At 61.0% G+C, this 16547-nt stretch overlaps 2 protein-coding genes across 4 annotated transcripts; one reads left to right on the top strand and one right to left on the bottom strand.

The window, feature by feature from the left end:
- Window positions 1–84: 84 nt before the first annotated feature.
- Window positions 85–10476, bottom strand: FLII (FLII actin remodeling protein). Its single transcript, XM_075058691.1, has 30 exons — window positions 10343–10476; window positions 9475–9585; window positions 8229–8300; window positions 7974–8054; window positions 7406–7491; window positions 7089–7250; window positions 6880–6983; window positions 6611–6786; window positions 6367–6524; window positions 6144–6228; window positions 5696–5843; window positions 5417–5550; window positions 5089–5301; window positions 4828–5007; window positions 4672–4754; window positions 4512–4586; window positions 4179–4262; window positions 3940–4111; window positions 3752–3856; window positions 3340–3531; window positions 3003–3191; window positions 2762–2901; window positions 2420–2645; window positions 2059–2213; window positions 1870–1930; window positions 1652–1780; window positions 1441–1547; window positions 1066–1171; window positions 889–954; window positions 85–700 (listed from the first exon to the last, which is right to left on the bottom strand). The coding sequence occupies exons 1-30, from the start codon at window positions 10403–10405 to the stop codon at window positions 566–568; spliced, it is 3798 nt and encodes a 1265-aa protein (XP_074914792.1). The 5' UTR covers window positions 10406–10476; the 3' UTR covers window positions 85–565.
- On the top strand, window positions 9475–15366 carry MIEF2 (mitochondrial elongation factor 2). 3 transcript variants are annotated; one of them, XM_075058697.1, is made up of 4 exons: window positions 9475–9605; window positions 11146–11299; window positions 11830–12007; window positions 12876–15366. In XM_075058697.1, the coding sequence occupies exons 1-4, from the start codon at window positions 9565–9567 to the stop codon at window positions 13928–13930; spliced, it is 1428 nt and encodes a 475-aa protein (XP_074914798.1). In that variant the 5' UTR covers window positions 9475–9564; the 3' UTR covers window positions 13931–15366. The 3 variants fall into 3 exon arrangements, with proteins under 3 accessions (XP_074914798.1, XP_074914799.1, XP_074914801.1); XM_075058698.1 differs by having other exon boundaries at window positions 9495–9630; XM_075058700.1 differs by lacking the exon at window positions 9475–9605 and adding an exon at window positions 10573–10649.
- The last annotated feature ends 1181 nt before the right edge of the window (window positions 15367–16547 follow it).

Below are 16547 nucleotides of genomic sequence, written 5' to 3'. Positions count from 1 at the left end.
CTGAGCCATGGAGGGGCAGCATTGGGGTGAGGGGGGGGACCCTGCTTGGGAGCAAGCCGGGTACAGTCAGAGCCTGGCACAGCCTCAGGGTAAGAAGTGCAGCCTTTATTGATATGATACCAGTGGGTTGCCCCCCCCCGGGGGTCCATCCCCCAAGACAGCGGGGCTGGCTGTAAGGCCCAGGGCTGAGAGCCCCTCGCTCCCCCCACCCCCAGTGCTCTTTAGCAAAGCATCCTCCCACCCAAACTGGGAAACTCTCCTGTCCCCCAGTTGCAGGGGGAGCTCGGCACTGGTTTGGGGCAGCAGCAGCCCCAAGCAGGGTGTAACAGGGGCCCATGCTGCTCCGTATGCCCCCCCAGGAAGGGAAGGGGCTGAGCTTGGCCCCCTGTAGGGAGAAGGGGGGGGCAGAGGGTCAGCCCCAGAGCTCCCCCCTTGGCCCCAGCTCGGAGAGAAGCGGCTCCAAGTCGAGCTTGGCTGGGAGCAGGCATGTGTGGCAGTGCAGGGTGCCAGGGGGGTCCGGCCCTGCCGTGGGGGCCACGGCCGGAGCGCTGGGTGCCCCCAACCCTTAGGCGGGCGGCTTGCGGAAGACGCTCCAGGCATGGAAGCAGCGGGTGAAGGGCCAGGGCTCGTTGCCTTTCCGCACCAGCCGGAGTTTGCGGGGACGCGTGGGGTCCTTGGAGCGCATGTGCTGGATGTAGACCTGGGGTAGAGCAGAGCCGTGGGGGTCCCTAACCCTCGCCCACCTTTGGGGGGTGGTGCTCCCCAGCCTGGGGGGGTGCTGGGAGCTCTGCAGCACCACGCACGGGGCAGGATCAGGACGCCAAGGGGAGATGAAGCCCCAAATCCTTGCCCACCCCCCCAAACAGCAAAGCAGGAGGGACGCCCTACCTGGCATGCCTTAAGGCTCAGCTTGATCTCCACCTGGCTGGTCTGGGTGCCCACCCACATGTAGACCTGTGGGAAGGACGTGCAGCCGGGCTCAGCCGATGGAGCCACTGGCAGATCCAGCCCCTGCCGCGCTGCCCCTGGACCCGGACACAGGAAAACCTCACGGCCCTGGCTCACCTCCCGCCCGTTGTCCAGCAGCATGATGTCGTCATCAGCCAAGTCGTCCTGGCAGAAATCGGAGCACTTCTCTGACACGGAGAAATAGCCCTTCTCGTTGGAGCACCTGCGGGGAGAGTCGGAAGGGGACCGCATCAAAGAGTTTGTTAGGACGCAGCTTGTGCAGAAGGAAGGGACGTGATGGAGCAGCTGTTTCCTGCCAATTGATGTCCAGGGATGGACAGAGTTGGGAGAGGGGCTTTGCCTGTCATGAGGAGCCATGCCCTGGCTAGCTTGGGAGGACCGAGCCCCTGGTGAAGGCCAGTATGGCCCGGGCACTACGGGAGGAAGGGGACCAGCACAGACTGGAGCAGCCCCTCCTGGACCAGGACCCACCTGAAGAGCCGGGAGTGCTTCATATAGTCGGCGTCTTCATCGTAAGGTTTCTGGCTCCCGATGCCTACCCAGAAGAAGTTTTCAGGCTCCTCTCCTTCGTTGATCACCTGCGAGGGCAGGGACAGGGCTGAGCACAGCCATCCCCTACCCTGGTGGTCACTGCCACCCAGGTAAGGGGGCATCAAGACCCGCTGTGCTCCCACCCGCTCACCTGCTTGCTGTAGGAGTCGTCAAACATGTGGTTCATGATGTCCTCAGCCAGCTTGGCCTCGTCGGGGTCGGCCGCCCGGCCCACCCAGGTGTAGACGATGCCCTGGTTGTCTGTGCTCTCAAAGGGCACCTGGGGGAGCGCAGGGAGTCAGGGCTGCCCAGGCAGGGAGGAGGGCAAGTGGCTGAGCATCCCTGAGGATGCTCAGGCATGAGCAATACCTTGAGGATGAAGCAGAACTCTGAGTTGAGCAGACCAGCGTCTGTGTTGATCTGGATGCACCTAGAAAAGAAGCCCACGAGGCACAGTCAGCAAAAGATCGGGCAGTTGTGCCCACTGGCACGTACCCCGCCAGGAGCCCAGCACCCATGGGTGCTCCCTGGCTCGGAGCAGCCCCCAGGAGGACTGACCTGGTGCAGAGGGCCCCGCCGTTGGTGCGGATGTGGTAGAGGCTGGGCTGGGGTGGGCTGGCCCTGTCCTTCCGCTTGCCCCGGTGGATGACAAACCTCCTCTTGAAGTGCGAGAGGAACTTGGGGTTCTCCTGCTGCTGGGTCATGCGCACGACCTGGCCAGAGGTGGGTGTCAGTAGGGCCACGGGCCACCCCCCTTCCCCAAAACACAATCCCAAGCCCCAGCTGCACCCCCCTGCCAGCACCCATCTCTGCTGCTATCCCCTGCCCTTAGCCTGGGGGGCAGAAATGGGATGGGAGAGAAGTGAGGCAAAGCTGGGGGACCCCTGTGTCACCCCCCAGGAGCATGCAGCAGGGTCACCTCCAGTTTGCCAGGGAAGAGACTCTCGAACTTCTTCTGGAGACTGAAGGTGAAGGTAAGCCAGCCCATGTTGGAGGCCTCCCGGCCCTGCCAGAAGTAGACAATGCACTGGAAGTCTTCCTCAGGCTGCTTCTCCTCCTCCTCTTCCTCACCCTCCTCCTCCCCTTTGCCTTCACCCTTCTTCTTCTTCTCTTCTTCCTCCTCATACTCCACTGGCACCCAGTACCTGAGGGCAGGAACAGAGTGTGATGTCAGGGATGGGGCAGGTTGGGGGTCTGGGCAGGGGGATGGGGGGGACAAGGGGGTCCAGCAGCCCCAGAGAGGGGACGACCCAGGTTTCACCTGCAGAGGAAGACGTAGCAGTCATGGGTGTGGAAGTGACCAAACTCCTCCTCGGGCAGGCGAGCGAATTTCTTGCCCTCCAGCACAAAGCCCTCCATGCCGTCCAGGTCCTCGTTCCACTCCTCCATCAGCTGCTCCGCCTGCGGCCCCGTGTGCTCTGTCAGCCAGCGGCCACCCAGCCCCTCCATCAGCACCCGACCCAACACCACACGGGGACGCACAGGATGGTCCCCAGTCCTACCTCGCTCAGGGGCATGGGGGGCTGGCGGGGTAGGAAGAGCGCCGTGAGGTCGGCCTTCATCTGGTCCTTCTTCTCAGCATCCTTACGGACCTTGCCGGCGAGGCCGCCCTCCTGCAGCACCGTCTCGGCGTTGCGGGTGTAATCTACGCGCAGGACATCATCCCAGTTCTTGAACTTAGACTTGAACACCTAAATTGGGGAGCAGGTAACTCATCCTGGGCCACAGCACTCTCTCTGGCACCCAGCACCCCGTCCGAGGGGTCTGTGCCCCCGTCTCCCTCCCCGGTACTGCTGCCCGGGGGTCTGTGCCCGTTCGTGGGCACGTGGGCTGCCCTACCTGGCACTCGGTGCCCTCCAGGTTCCTGGAGACCATGGCGTGCTTGGGCCGGTGCAGCATGCCGCACAGCTCCTGGCTCAGCTTCAGCGCTGCCGCCCGCACCAGCCGCGGCGACTTCCTCCCGATCCAGATGAAGACGTCGGACCAGCAGTCCAGGATGTACACGCTTTTGGTGTCCAGCAGGCTCTGCAGCTGAAGGTACCGCAGGGAAAAGGGGGTCAGGCACCAGCGGGCTTTCCCGGCTGGAAAACGCCCTGCCTGCTCCCAGAAGACAGCCGGGAAGAGCAGAGCATCCTCCACCCGGGCCCCGTGGGCCGAACGTGCCTCTCCCAGGGCACAGCTGGAGGCAGAAGGGGCATGAAACCAGTCTCACTGGTCAGACTGGGAGAACCTCCTGCCCCATCCTACCAACCAGGCGCATCTCTGGCATCAGATCAGCCTTCAGCCTCTTCTTGTGTTCCACCGAGAGCTTGTAGTTGATCTGGGGCAGCTCCAGGTAGCCCAGCCCCAGGCCGACCTGCGGAGGGGATGGAGACATGGGTGAGGGGGGGCTGCAGGTCCCCAGCAGCGCTGACAGCCCTGCGGACGATGGCTCCCCACCTTGTACAGCTTGGGCTTGTGGGGCTGGAAGTCATCGGGGACGCAGGGCCGGATCTCCTCGGGCTGACCCCCAAGAACCTCCCAGAAGTCGGGGGTCTCCTGGCCCTGGGTGAGGAGCGTGATCTCCGCTTTGCCCTTCCGCTCGTTCTTGTTGATCTTCTCGGCGAAGAGCCTGTGGTGGGAGTGGGTGAGATGGCAGGTGGGCTCCCTGCACCCCCAGCCTCCCCGACCAGCCCTACCTGGCCTTGGTAGTGCTGCTCAGCGTGGCCTGGCTCCCACGCCACACGAAGAGGTTGAGGCCGTGGTCCAGGAGGAAAACAAACCTGGTGGATACAGAGGTGAGAGGACAGTCAGGAGAAAGCGGGGTGCACTGAGTGTTCTCCCCACCCCGGGGGCCCTTGCGGAGCAGGACACTGCAGCTGCTGGGGCTGCCAAGTGGGGTTTGGACCCACAGCCTTGTAGAAAGGTGCTGGCATGGCTAATTTTCACCCCAGAGCTGCAGCTACGATGTCTTGGGTGGACCTTGCCAGCACTCTGTCCCTCCGCAGGGACCCTGCGCCCACCCTCCTCACCGGGGATCCAGCGATGTCCCTTTCAGTGCTACCGGCTCCAGCTTGACGTTCTTCTTCCCATAGACACGGTACAGCCTGCAGGAGAGACAACCACGGTGGGACATGGGGCACGACCTGCCCCACGCATCCCCCCCTCCCCAGCCCCTGGCCCCAGCGGTACCTGGTGACATATTGCGTGTCCTCAACGGTGAAGAAGCCGCTGGCCGTGCCACCCTCGATGTAGGAGATGTCGTTGTCAAAGACCTGGGGGCAGGGAGGGGGTGAGGGTGGGAAAGGCAGGGCTGGGGGCTATGGGGGGGCTGGGAGTTAGCTTCACCTGGAGGAACTCATCGCTCTCGTCCCCCATCTCCTCACGGATGCTGCGGCACTCGGCTCCCAGGTAGTTGCGGAGGTTGACGGCGTGGATGGCGGAGCAGGCCTTCTTGTCCAGCGTGGCCTCCTGCCCGATCCAGTAGTAGATCTCCCAGTTCAGGGAGCCGTTCTCATCCAGGAAGGTCTGGGGACGGACAGGCTGTGAGATGGGATGGCCGCGGCCCCAGGTTGGGGACACAGGGGACCCTTGGTCCTCCCCGGGTACCTTGAGCACGATGTAGCAGTCGGCCTCGTAGAACTTGCCATGGAAAGCCTCATCCACCAGCGTAGGCACGAAGTTCTCAATCTGCCAGACGCAGAGGCCGGGCAGCTGCCCCACGTCCTCGCTGAAGAACTCCGAGTAGTCCAGCTGCGGCTTCTCCAGGCCCTGGTCCCAGCGGCGTGTCTTCAGGTCCGGCGCTTTCGCCTCCCCGCTCTCCTGTGGGGACGGGGACACGTCACCAAGCTGGCAACAACTGGGTCCCTGCCGGTACCCGGGGTGGGCCAGGGGCACGCGGTGCCGCTCGGGGCCCCTCTCCCACCACAGACCCTACCTCTATCTTCTTGTTCTTCTCTTGGGCCACATCCGACATGCCCTTCAGCACCTGCTTGGCCTGGTCGTCCTGGGCAGAGTCCTTGCGCCGCCGGAGCCGCATCTTGCGGGCCAGCGGGTCCTTGGTGCCGCTCCCTGGGGACACGGGGACAAGGTGAGAGGCAGCCAGGACACCCACGCCTTGCGTGGGGCATGCTGTGGGGCACGGCTCATTTTCCAGCCTCTCCCAGGGTGCTGCCCGAGGCAGAAGCTATCATCCCCCATGTCCCTGCATGCTTGCCTGCCGCGGCGGCCGCGACAGTGGCCGGGGAGGCTCCGGCCAGACGGAGCTGGTTCTGCAGGGAGAAGTCAATGTTGTACCACTCCGACGTCCGATCCACCGGCTTCGGGGGCATCACCAGGTTGGGGTTCTCGCGCACATCCAGGATCTGCCAAGGAGGGGATGGAAGACCTCACTGCTCTGAAGCATGGACTCATGGGGACGCTGAGGATATGGGGTGGGATGGGAGACCTCCGGAGCACCCTGGGCTTCGGTGAGGTGAGGGGACGTGGAGGGAGCCCTGAATCCGCCACCTGCCTGGGCTGAACCATGTGCCAGAGTGGATGTATTGGCCCCAAGACCCCCTGTCCTCACCTCACTCCATCCCACTCTACAGCCCTGGGATCCCAGGGACACGCTGGGGCTGTGGTGGACCCCCCCTGAGGCGGAAGGGGCGTTGGGCTCTCACCTCCATGTCCGTCAGGAAGTGGATGGCCTCTGGCAGTGTCACCAGGCGGTTCTTGTTCAGCACCAGTTTCCTCAGCTTGGAGCACCTGTGGGACACAGAGATGCTGGTAAAGGGCCAGGCCAGGGGCATCTCCTTCAGGGACACTCAGAGACCCCACATCACCACACAGCCTCCATGTCCTCTCTTGAGGACAGAGCAGATCCGGCTGGGGGCTGTCCTCTACCTGCAGAGGCTCTCAGGGATGAGCTCCAGGTTGTTGTTGGCCGCCATGAACTCCTCAAGGTTAGCGAGCTTGCCGATGCCTGAGGGGATCCCATCAAAGTCAAGCTTGTTGGAGTTCAGGTACATCTTCTTCAGCTTGGTCAGCTTGCAGATGGCTGACTGGGGAAGGAGGAGATGGCAGGGTAAGGGAGAACCCAGTGGCATGGAGGCGCAGACAGGGACGCCATGTACAGGCAGGGACATACAGGCAAGGAGGTGAGCTGGTTGCGGGACAGGTTGAGAGTCTCCAGCTGGGTCCACTGGTCGATGCAGAGGGACAGCTCCGTGATCTGGTTGCTGCTGAGGTTGAGACGCCGCAGGCTGCCCAAGGTGTAGAGGCACTCGGGGACACGACTGAGGTCATTGCAGGACAGGTCCACGTCTGTGCGAAGATAATGGGGTGAAGCCGCCGGCCAAACCCACGCCAGGGCCGAGAGAGCCCCGTGCACTGTGGGGCTTGGCTCCCCAGCCCTACCTGCCAGGTTCACCAGGGCCTCGAGGCTGGTGGGCAGATTGTTCTGTGTGCGCTGGGTGTTCCTGAGGTGGAGGGTCTGCAGGGCCGTCATCGCTGGGAGCTGCCTGCGGACCACGGAGAACCACGGGGCAGAGAGAGCGTTAGGGCCAGAGCAAGCACCCAGCCTAGCCCCGGCATTGTAGGATCCAGCCTGGAAAATGGCACCTTACCGGAGCTGTGCGTGCAGGAGGGGGTTGTTGTTGAGGATGAGAGTTTGGAGGTGGACCAGGCGTCTCATCTGTGGTGGGAGGCTCTCCAGCTTGTTGTTGCTCAGGTCGAGGTAGAGCAGGTCCGTCAGGTTGATGAAGAGCTGGTTGGGGATGGTCTCGATCCTGCGGGGATACAGGGATCTTCAGGGCTGCCTGGGACCTGCACCAGCCCCGGGTCTCCCTTGAAGAGGGGCACAGAGCAGGACCCAGAGAGAAGGGGGGTGACGGATGGAGGTGGCCATGGCTAGAGGGAGACGGCTGCCCCGGCCTGGACCCACTTGTTGTGGCCGAGGTTGAGGACCAGCATGTTCTTGGCATTCTCCAGTTCCCGGGGACACTCCGTGAGCTCGTTGTAGCTCAGGTCCTGGGGCAAATGGGAGAACAAAGCAGACATCACTCTCTGCCCCACATCCAGCAACCACCACCCAAACCTGAGGACCGAGGGGCATCTTCAGGGGCACGGCCTGCCTACAGCCCTGCGGATCGGTGCCCGGCAGCAGAAGCTGGACAAGCACGTGAGGAACCCAGCCGTGGCATCAGCCTTTAAAGGAGGCATTGCCATAGGGTTATCCTGTCCGCAGACAGCTTCCCCGGCGCTCAGGCACAGGGTCAGGACTGGTGCTGAAAGGGCACAGGAGCTCTTGCTGCAGGGAAGCTAGTAACGGCCTGGGCACCTGAAAGTCAAAGGGAGCCAGGCAGCGCTGAGCCCTGATTTACTCCCTGCACCTTTTCCCTGGATGCTCCTTGGCCCCACCATGCTCCCCAAGGAGCACGAGGAGCCACCGAAGTGCAGGAGCAGGACCCGGGAGCCGGCTCTCGCATTAGCTGAGGAAACTCTGCACCTACCAGCACTGAGAGGTCGTCCAACTGGAAGATATCATCAGGGACTCCCGAGTTCTTCAGTTTGTTTGCACGAGCCACGATAGCCTTGAAAGGGAAGAGAGAGGCACGACTGCAGCCACCCACCGGCTCTACGCCTGCTGAGCCCCCCGGGGTGGCCAAGGATGATCCTCGTGTGCCCCCAGAGCCAGAGGCTGGCCAAGAGGTGCCTGAGGACACCAGCCCTGATGCAGGTGGGACGCATGATGGGGGGACACTTACCCGGAGGCAGGGCAGGCCAGAGAGCTCGCCATGGAGTGTGGTGAGGCTGTTGTGACTCACGGAGAGGTGTTCCTGCAGGGAAAACCCAGACAAGCCCCAGTGAGCAGAGAGAGAAGCCGGGGCAGCTGTTGGGCCCCTGCATCAATGGGGGGGTTCCTCAATCCTGGGAGAGCTGGGGGCTCGCAGAGGCATGGGGTGAGCTCAGCTCCAACCCACATGAGGCTGCTGGGATGCTCCCGGTCTCAAACTGGTTGGCTGGCCCCAGCAGGCCCACGCTGCCTCTGGACCCCTCATTCCTTGGGGCAGATCTGGCTGAGACATCCCAGCCCTGCTGCAGGGTTTGGGGTGCTCTGGGCTGCTACCGAGCTGGCTTGTGGCAGTCCCACAGAGTCCCCGAGCAAAGAGACCTCAGTTCTTGGAAATGCTTCTCACTGGGTGACCTGGAAACAGGCAGACATGTGGGGACTGGCAAGGCTGGAGGAGGGCCCAGGGGAAATTTTGTTTTCCTCTGGGCATCACCAGCCCAGCTGTTACCTGCTCGGGAAAATGAGGAATTGGCAGACTGTGGGCGAGACGCCAGGTTTTAAGTCTAGCCGTGGCCCCCGAGCATCTGTCAGGACTGGCGGGCGCGCAGCTCCGAGCAGCACAGAGGGCCTCCCCACTTGCTGCCGCTGAGCAGGGCACACCCGGCACGGTGACGAGGACTTTTGGCAGCGTTTAAAGCGTTGTGTTTGGCTGACACCGATGTAACGATGTCCATACCGTGTTGCAGGACACCGCCAAAGCAAAGCTTAGCCATGGATTCTGCCAAGGGCCTGGTGGTGCACAAAACTCAAGCTGCCCAAAAAACAAAGCCAGGCAGCTGCCAGCTACTGCTCTTTATATCTTTTAGCAAAGGAAGAGGCAAAAAAAAGCCTCCAAACCTTAATGCTCCCCACACTAAACCTTCACCCTTCCCTTCTATTAAAGGGCAGAGGATCTAAGTGAGGTTTTTAGCCTGGTTTTCTAGGAAAACAAGGTGAAACCGAGTACAAGTCTGTCTGAACCCCACTCCTAACAGCTCCTGCATCCAATTTCAACCACACGTCGTAGCTCAGCCCTATTATTAGACACCAGAGCATCTGCTGATGAGCCATGAGGCTGGCAGGCACCAGGCTCTCAGCACCACCGCGCAGGGCCCTGTCTGACCCTGTGGCCCCAGTGGGAGCCATCGAGCCCCATCCCCTGCCCAAAACGTGCAGTTTACCAGCTTCTGGAGAGCAGCGAGCTCCTCGGGCAGGTAGCAGAGCCCCGTACGGTTCAGCTTCAGCCAGCGCAGGCTGGTCATCGCCTTTACATGCTCCGGGAAGTAGCCACCCTGAGAGGAAGAAGAGGATGGTGAGAAAACCACCTGCCCCATGGGGTGAGGATCTGGGGACCTAAGTCTGACCAGCCCTGTGAGGTTGGGGAGAGGCCTGGGATCACCCAGTCCTATGGGATTGGGAGCTGGGGGGCTGGGATCGCCCAGTCCTATGGGATTGGGAACTGTGGGGCTGGGATCGCCCAGTTCTATGGGACTGGGAGCTGGGGGGCAGGGATCACCCAGTCCTACGGGACTGGGAGCTGGGGGGGCTGGGATCACCCAGTCCTACGGGACTGAGAACTGGGGGACCGGGATCACCCAGTCCTATGGCATTGGGAGCTGGGGGGGCTGGGATTGCGCAGTCCTACGGGATTGGGAACTGGGGGGCTGGGATCGCCCAGTCCTATGGCATTGGGAGCTGGGATCGCCCAGTCCTACGGGATTGGGAACTGGGGGGCCAACATCCCCTGGCTCTCTGGGGCCCCAGGGGTTGGGGGAGGGGGGGCAGAGGTTGCCCAGCTGTAGGGGCTGGGGGGTCAGGGGCCATGTCTGCCCCTAGACGAGCACCCCCGGTGTGGGGCCAGGAGCGGGACGACATCACCCAGCCCCAGGGGACCGGGACCGGGACGGGGGGGGGCCGAGCTGAGCCTGCGGGGCCGGGCCAGGCCCGACAGGGCCCTGCGGGGGCCAGGCCCGGGCTCGGGGCCTGAGGCCGGGCTGTGTCGTCCCCCCCCCCAGCTCCCGGTACCCTCCCGTTTCCCCCCCGCGTCACCTTGAAGTCGTTGCCGCTGAGGTCGACGCCGCGGACGAAGGGCAGGACCCCGGTGGCCGCCATGGCTGCGCTGGCGGAGGAAGGGCGGGAGGACCCAGCGGCCGCACACCCCGCCCCGCCCTGCTCAGGCCACACCCCCCTTCCCCCACCCAGCTCCGCCCCGGCGCTGACGTTCAACGGAGGGAGGGGTTTAAAGTCGGGGTTCTGCTTCCGAGCGTGGGTGGGCGGGGTCGCGCCGCGCCGCGCCCCTATTGGCTGAAGCAGCGCCGGGGGCTGCGGGGCGCGCCGGCACGCGCGGGCACCGGGGGTGAGTGAGTGCGGGCGGGGGGCGGCGGAGGAGGGGGGGGTCCGATCCGGTCCGGTCCTGCCCTTGAGCAGGTCGGGACTCGGAGGCGGCCCCGGGCTGTGCCCGCGGCCCGGCCGCTTCCCCTCGATAGCGCGGAGCCGGGTGGGGGGGGTGTCTCCGTCCCGTTCCCTCCCCGCGGGTCGCGGTACGGCCCCCCTCGCTCCCCCAACGCTCGCCGGTTCCCGGTTGCGGCAGGGGCCGGGCGAGGAGCGGGTGATATTTCTTTGGGGTGACCCTTGCTCCTCTGCCGTACCCAGGTGTCCCGGTGGCGGCGGGAGCCTTTGCCCCGGAGGTGGAGGGAGGGCGGTGGGGTGGGCGCCGCAGAAAATCCCCGTTCTTTAAAAATAAAATAAAAATAAAAAAATAAAAAATCTCCCACCTTGGGGGCTCTGCATCCCCCGGGGAGGCAGGTCCTCTGTCCAAGGTGACACCTCGCTGCTCCTCTCCCCCTCCGCAGGGCAACCATGGCCGAATTCACTAGCCAGCGGGGCAAGCGGCAGGAGGACAGCGGGCTGGGCAGCGTCCTCGACCTGCTGTTGGCCAACGCCAGGCTGGTGCTGGGTGTCAGCGGCGCGGCCGTGCTCGCCATCGCCACGTTGGCCGTCAAGCGGGTAAGGCTGGCGCGACCGCCATCAGGGTTTGGAGGATGGGAACGACTGGATGGACCGTGGAGGAAAACCGTTTTGGTCCCCAGTGGTGGAAGAAGATGTGCCACAGACCTCGCTGGCTGTTCCCGAGCTGCGGAGCGGGTCCCTTGAGTCCAGTAGAAATGCTGCCGGTGACAGTGGCAGTGCCGTGGGTGTGGAGCTGCCCACTTCCACCCTGTGGGGGCACACGCAACCCTGCGCCCCGTTTGTCCAGAACAGCACTCATTCGGGATACAGTATCCCATCCAGAAAGGCACTTTGGGCTTAATTCACCTTTGGACACCTGACTGTTTTCCACTTAAAATCTGCAGGAAGAAAATGTGCACCTTTGTGGCCCCCTAAACTGTCTATTTTTGCTAGCAGAAGCCCTGCGTGGGGCTGTGTCTCCCAACACGTGTACCAGAAGGGCTGTTGTCCCCTTTAGCTCAGGGTGTGACCGTGGGGAAATGGTACCAAGATAATAACTCATCTACGTGGCTTTTTCTTCCCTCCAGCTAATAGACCGAGCCACCAGCCCTCGTGATGAAGGCGATCCCAAAGCTGAGCAGAAGACCCTGGAGGAGAGCTGGCAGGACTTGGCCTTGATCAAGGCAACGCCAAAACTCCCCAAGAAGCAGAGAAGGGAAGACCTCAGCGAGCCTCCGCTCTCTCCAGCTCGGCCGCCGGCGCCAGGTGAGGCTCGTGGTTGCATGCCGGCTCCCGCCGCGGTTGGGAAGTTCACCTTGATGTGCTCCAGGGCCATCTGTGCTGCTGCTCCCCACAGCCTGGAAGCATTGCGTTATTTTTAGCTCGGTGACTGGAAAGCCGACCCGATTGAGCCTGCCCTCCTGGGAGGCTCCCAAGCTACGGTCCCTTTTTAGGCAATGCCTGCAGTAACAGCACCTCCGATAACGTCCTGGACGTCTTGGCCACCGCGGCATGGTGGAGGCTGTCGGGGCTTTGTTTCCTCTGGAGCGATGTCTTGCTGTGTTCGTTTTCTGGGTCAGCTCTGCCTAGAGGAAGGTGCGCTCGGGAACTGCTGCAGACAAAGGCTGCCTTGTCCGGCTGCCTACAAAGACAGCGTTTTTCCAAGTGGGAAAGCAGCCCAACTCGGTGCAGGACAGGTCCTGAGATACCAGACCCGGAGCAGGATTGTTTGCAGGACTTGAGCGATCAGACAGATGTTGGAGCAGGCTGGATCTGCCTGAGCAGTCTCACTGGGGCTGAGACTCGCAGGGACCCTGGTAGTGAGTCCCTTGCCCGGCTGCTGGTGCTTAGCCTGGTTTACCCATCTCTAGCTGGGGGGGTGAGGCTGGGCGCAGTGGGGTTTTGAGGTTAGTTTGGGCTCTGCCTTGGCTGCGAAGCACTGTTAACATCAGAGGACTCAGTGGTGGCCCTCTTGGCAAGGTCAGCCTTGCGTCCAGAGAGGTGGGCTGAGAGCTGGGCACCCGGCTTGCGCCTCTCCCTCGGCTGCGGCAGGAGAAGCTGCTGCTGTTGGTTGTAGATGATCTGCTCAGAGCTGTGACTTCTCCCTTCCCTCTGCCCCATCTCCTTCTCACAGAGCCTAGGGCCTGCTCTGCCCCTCCGGAGACTCCTCAGGTTGAATTCAGCCCTCCACGCTGCCTCACGCTGCAGGAGAAGCTCCTCTCCCACTACAGCAGCCGGCTGGCCGTGCCCAAGGTGCAAGCATCCCTCGCCCCGCAGCTGGCCAGGAGCATCTGCGCCCAACTGCAGAACTTCCTGCAAACCAAGTGCCCGGAGCTGCCCTTCGGCAGCCTCTTCCTCAGCGGTCCCCTGCTCGATGGCCTCGGAGCTCTGGCAGCCGACCACGTCCACCTCATGCTGCCGGTGGTCCTTGACGCCGCGCTCTGGAGCCTCATCCCAGGAGAGGACACAGTGGTGAGGAACCCCCAGTACTGGCTGATCAAGAGGACTGATCTGGAGTATTTCCCTCGTGGGCGTAGCCCCTGGGACAGGTTCATCGTGGGCCGGTACCTCTCCTCCAACGCGCTCAATGAGATCCTTCACAAGATGCTGGTGGCCTCCATCAACTGGCCTGCCATAGGCAGCCTGCTGGGGAGCGTCATCCACCCGGTCGTGGCTTCCCAGGAGCTGAAACTGGAAGTCAAACACGACCAGGTTGAGCTGAGCATCGCCCTCTTCCCGGTGGTGGAAATGGAGGACAAGGTTCTTCTGGCTGCTCCTCCTGAAGGACTGGTGGAAAACCTCTGGCTTGAGAGCTTTTACAGGGCAGAGGTTTCAAAGCTGAAGGAGCTGGATGCTGGGGACGCCGGGGCTCGGCAGCGCTGCCTCCGCATCCTGAACGGCATCTGCAAGAGCCATCCCACCCTGCACAAACTGAGCGGCAGCCCCTTGACCCACGTCGTCCTTCATCTCAGTGCTACCAGTTTGGACTGGGCAGAAGAAAGCCTTGCTGACAGGTTCCAGCAGGTGCTTGAGGAGCTGGTAGGCTACCTGGAAAAAGGGGTCCTGCCTTCCTATTTCAACCACAAAATCAACCTCTTTTGCGAGCTGTTGGAAGAGGAAATCGATGAAATGGGCTTCATGCTCTACAGGGCGGTATCTGAGCCAGAGCTCCTGCTGAAGGAGAAATGACTGGTGTGTCGGGAGCTCCCGAACTTAGGGTGTTCCTCACCCGTCTGCTGCTCCCCGCTGTGAAGGTTGGGATGCTTCTAGTTGACTAGTCAGTAAGAGGCGAAGTTCTTGCACTTTATGAGAAAAAAAAGTATTTCCTGTCTGAATAAAACGTGCCTGAGCAGAGGTGGGTGTTGGCATAAGGAGCCTTTGGCTGGGAGGCTCTGCCGAACCCGGGGCAAGTGCAGCCCACACCTCAAGTACCTACAGGTGAGTCCCGTCCCCTGGGTGTTGGGAGCCGATGTGAAGCACGTTTGATCTCTGGTTCCCAGTGTCCTCTGCCTGTCCCAGCCTGCTGTCGCAACTGTCAGGCTCCCCTCATGCTCTGAGACCAGCTGGAGCTGGAAGGGAGCAGTTCCTTGCTGCTGCTGTGTCCCACAGACCCCGCAGGTGCTGCGTCCTGGGTGCTGGGTGGGTCCTTTCACCAGCACCCAACTTGGTCTTACTGTGTCATGCCCTCAAGCTGGCTTTTGGGACAGGGTGGGAGCTTCATCCGTCTGTAGGATATTGCCAATCTGAAATAAGGTCCCAGTGATGACCTGGGTGGTTGTCTGGGTGCTTGAAGATACAGCCATAGCAAAAGGGGCTGCAGGTTTATTCTTTGGAAACCCTTTCACTTGCCAAAAGGGGCAAGCTCAGCCCTACCTCTTCATTCTGCCAGTATTGGCTCTGCCCTGAGGAAGCGGTATGCTTCCAGCACGGCGCTAGGGCTTCGTGGCCCTTGTCTCATGCGGCGTTTTGCTGGAAGATGTCCCAAAAAAGGCAGTGGCAGGAAGAGAGCTGATGACTCCCGAGAGGTTCCTGGTATCGGTCCCTTGGTGGAGGCTGCAGCTGGGCCGTGTGTCCCCTCCATGGTGGGTGGGTTGCTGCCAGCCTCCGTCTGTGGGTACTCGCTGCTCCACGATGAACCACGGCGTTGCCTTCCAGTTTGCCTCGTGACCTTTTCACATATGTATTGCTGCTGTCTTGAGGTCTTGTTCCCCTGGAGCCCCATGGTATGGGGCAGGACAGGAATGATGCTCTGAGCAGAGCGCTTGCAAGAACTGAAGTGGTTTATGCTTTTTATTAAGAAGGTATGTTTTGTTTGGGTATTTTGTTGTTTTTTTCCTTTGAGTGGCTGCTAGTAGGCTTTGTTTCTGGATGTAGTCCCAGGGCAAAGAATATATTCTTACGTTTAATGGGAAGAGCTGGTTTTGCACACTGGTGGAGATGGAGAAATCCTGTGGACTTCAATGTGAGCAGCTGTTGTGGTTTAGTTTTCTTTACAGTGATCATCTTGTTTATGGGAAGAAAAAAACCTGCTTTTCCTCCCAGTCTGACGATTACTCAAGTTTATTCCTCTAAACCACTTCCCAGGTGTTAGCAATGAGAATAAACCTTCCCTGTGTGTACTGGTTCTCTTGTGTCAGCTCCGTTTTGTCTCCTTTCCCATGATAAGGGCTGAAGCGATCTTCCAGCTGCGGTGGCATGCCTGAGAACCACGCAGCACTGCCCAGGGCATCCTTCCCTGTGTGGAGAACTTGGTGGTGGTCAGACCCCATCCTGCAAGGCCTTTCTCCTTTTCCAAAGCTCTACGCCTGCAGAGCACCTGGCTGCAGTACAGGAGCCATCTGGACACTGAGCTCGTGCCATTTACCCAGTGGCTCTAACTGCTCAGCTGCCTGAACTCTGACCAGGGTTAGACTAGGAAAGCTGGTAATGGCCGATGCCACTGGCAACGCTTAACCTTTTGCCTGTGTGCTACACAAACGCTTTCTGCTGCTGTTGCCATTCAGAAGCTGGGCTTCTGCTGGGCTTTCACCGGCTCAGTGATTGCATTACAAAGCCTCGTAATCCTGTTATTTTATCTGGCATTTTTAGGCCACGGCTGTTAATTGTGGGAGTGAGCGGTACAGGGAAATGCAATCTGAGTTCTCCTGCCCTTACTCCATAGATTTAGGCCCAACAGTGATGGACTGCTGCAGAGTTAAAGGCTCTCTCCTCTCTCATGCAGACCTTAAAGTGAACCTGTGCTGCCGTGGTCTCCTCTGCTTCGAGCTACCCTCTACAGAAAGTGCTTCAGCCTCCTGCCCACGCTGGCTGCTCCGTGTGCTGCATGTCACCTCAATACTGACCTCAGAGAACTGCTCTGCATCCAGGAGTAGGGTCCTGAGCAGCATCAGAGGCCCTGGGGAAAAACTGAATGCTGTCCTCTAGCAGAAGAGGACACAGGAATCTTGTGGCTCTACTTCTTTGATGTACAGAGGAAGCCCCAACAGAGAGGGAGGAGGTAGCCTGGCTTCCCAGGGAGTTTGATTTAACTAAGTGCAGGAAAGCAGAACCTCCCTTCAGTTCAGCCAGCTGTCTGTCTGTCCCTGGGCAGCAATACTACAGCTGGTGAGATAAAACCACTTGCCCTGCCCCTCTGCAGCTCACTTCTAAATAACTGCGGGGAGTTTCTGCCAAGAAAGCTTCTCTATTGTTCCGATGAGTAAGTGGAAAGAGCAAGATTTGGGTGGATGCTTTTACGGTAATAGCTTGACTAAGTAGGAAGAAATAATAAGGCAGAATTAAGATGTCACTATCAAATTTAAAAATT

This window comes from Buteo buteo, chromosome 27 (genome assembly GCF_964188355.1).
Source record: "Buteo buteo chromosome 27, bButBut1.hap1.1, whole genome shotgun sequence".
NCBI classification, from domain to species: Eukaryota; Metazoa; Chordata; class Aves; order Accipitriformes; family Accipitridae; genus Buteo; species Buteo buteo.
Note: the sequence above shows the minus strand (reverse complement) of the source record. Positions and strands in the feature narration are given on the sequence as shown.

Bases quoted from the DNA above. Each gene is read 5' to 3' on its own strand.
- FLII (XM_075058691.1), bottom strand. From the start codon at position 10,405: ATGGCGGCCACCGGGGTCCTGCCCTTCGTCCGCGGCGTCGACCTCAGC. The intron at 6,525-6,610 runs GTATGTCCCTGC...CTCCTTCCCCAG, and splicing joins ACCAGCTCACCTCCTTGCCT to TCAGCCATCTGCAAGCTGAC. The intron at 4,587-4,671 runs GTACCGCTGGGG...TCTCTCCTGCAG, and splicing joins GACACGCAATATGTCACCAG to GCTGTACCGTGTCTATGGGA.
- MIEF2 (XM_075058697.1), top strand. From the start codon at position 9,565: ATGCTCCGGGAAGTAGCCACCCTGAGAGGAAGAAGAGGATG. The intron at 9,606-11,145 runs GTGAGAAAACCA...CCCCCTCCGCAG, and splicing joins CTGAGAGGAAGAAGAGGATG to GGCAACCATGGCCGAATTCA. The intron at 11,300-11,829 runs GTAAGGCTGGCG...TCTTCCCTCCAG, and splicing joins CCACGTTGGCCGTCAAGCGG to CTAATAGACCGAGCCACCAG.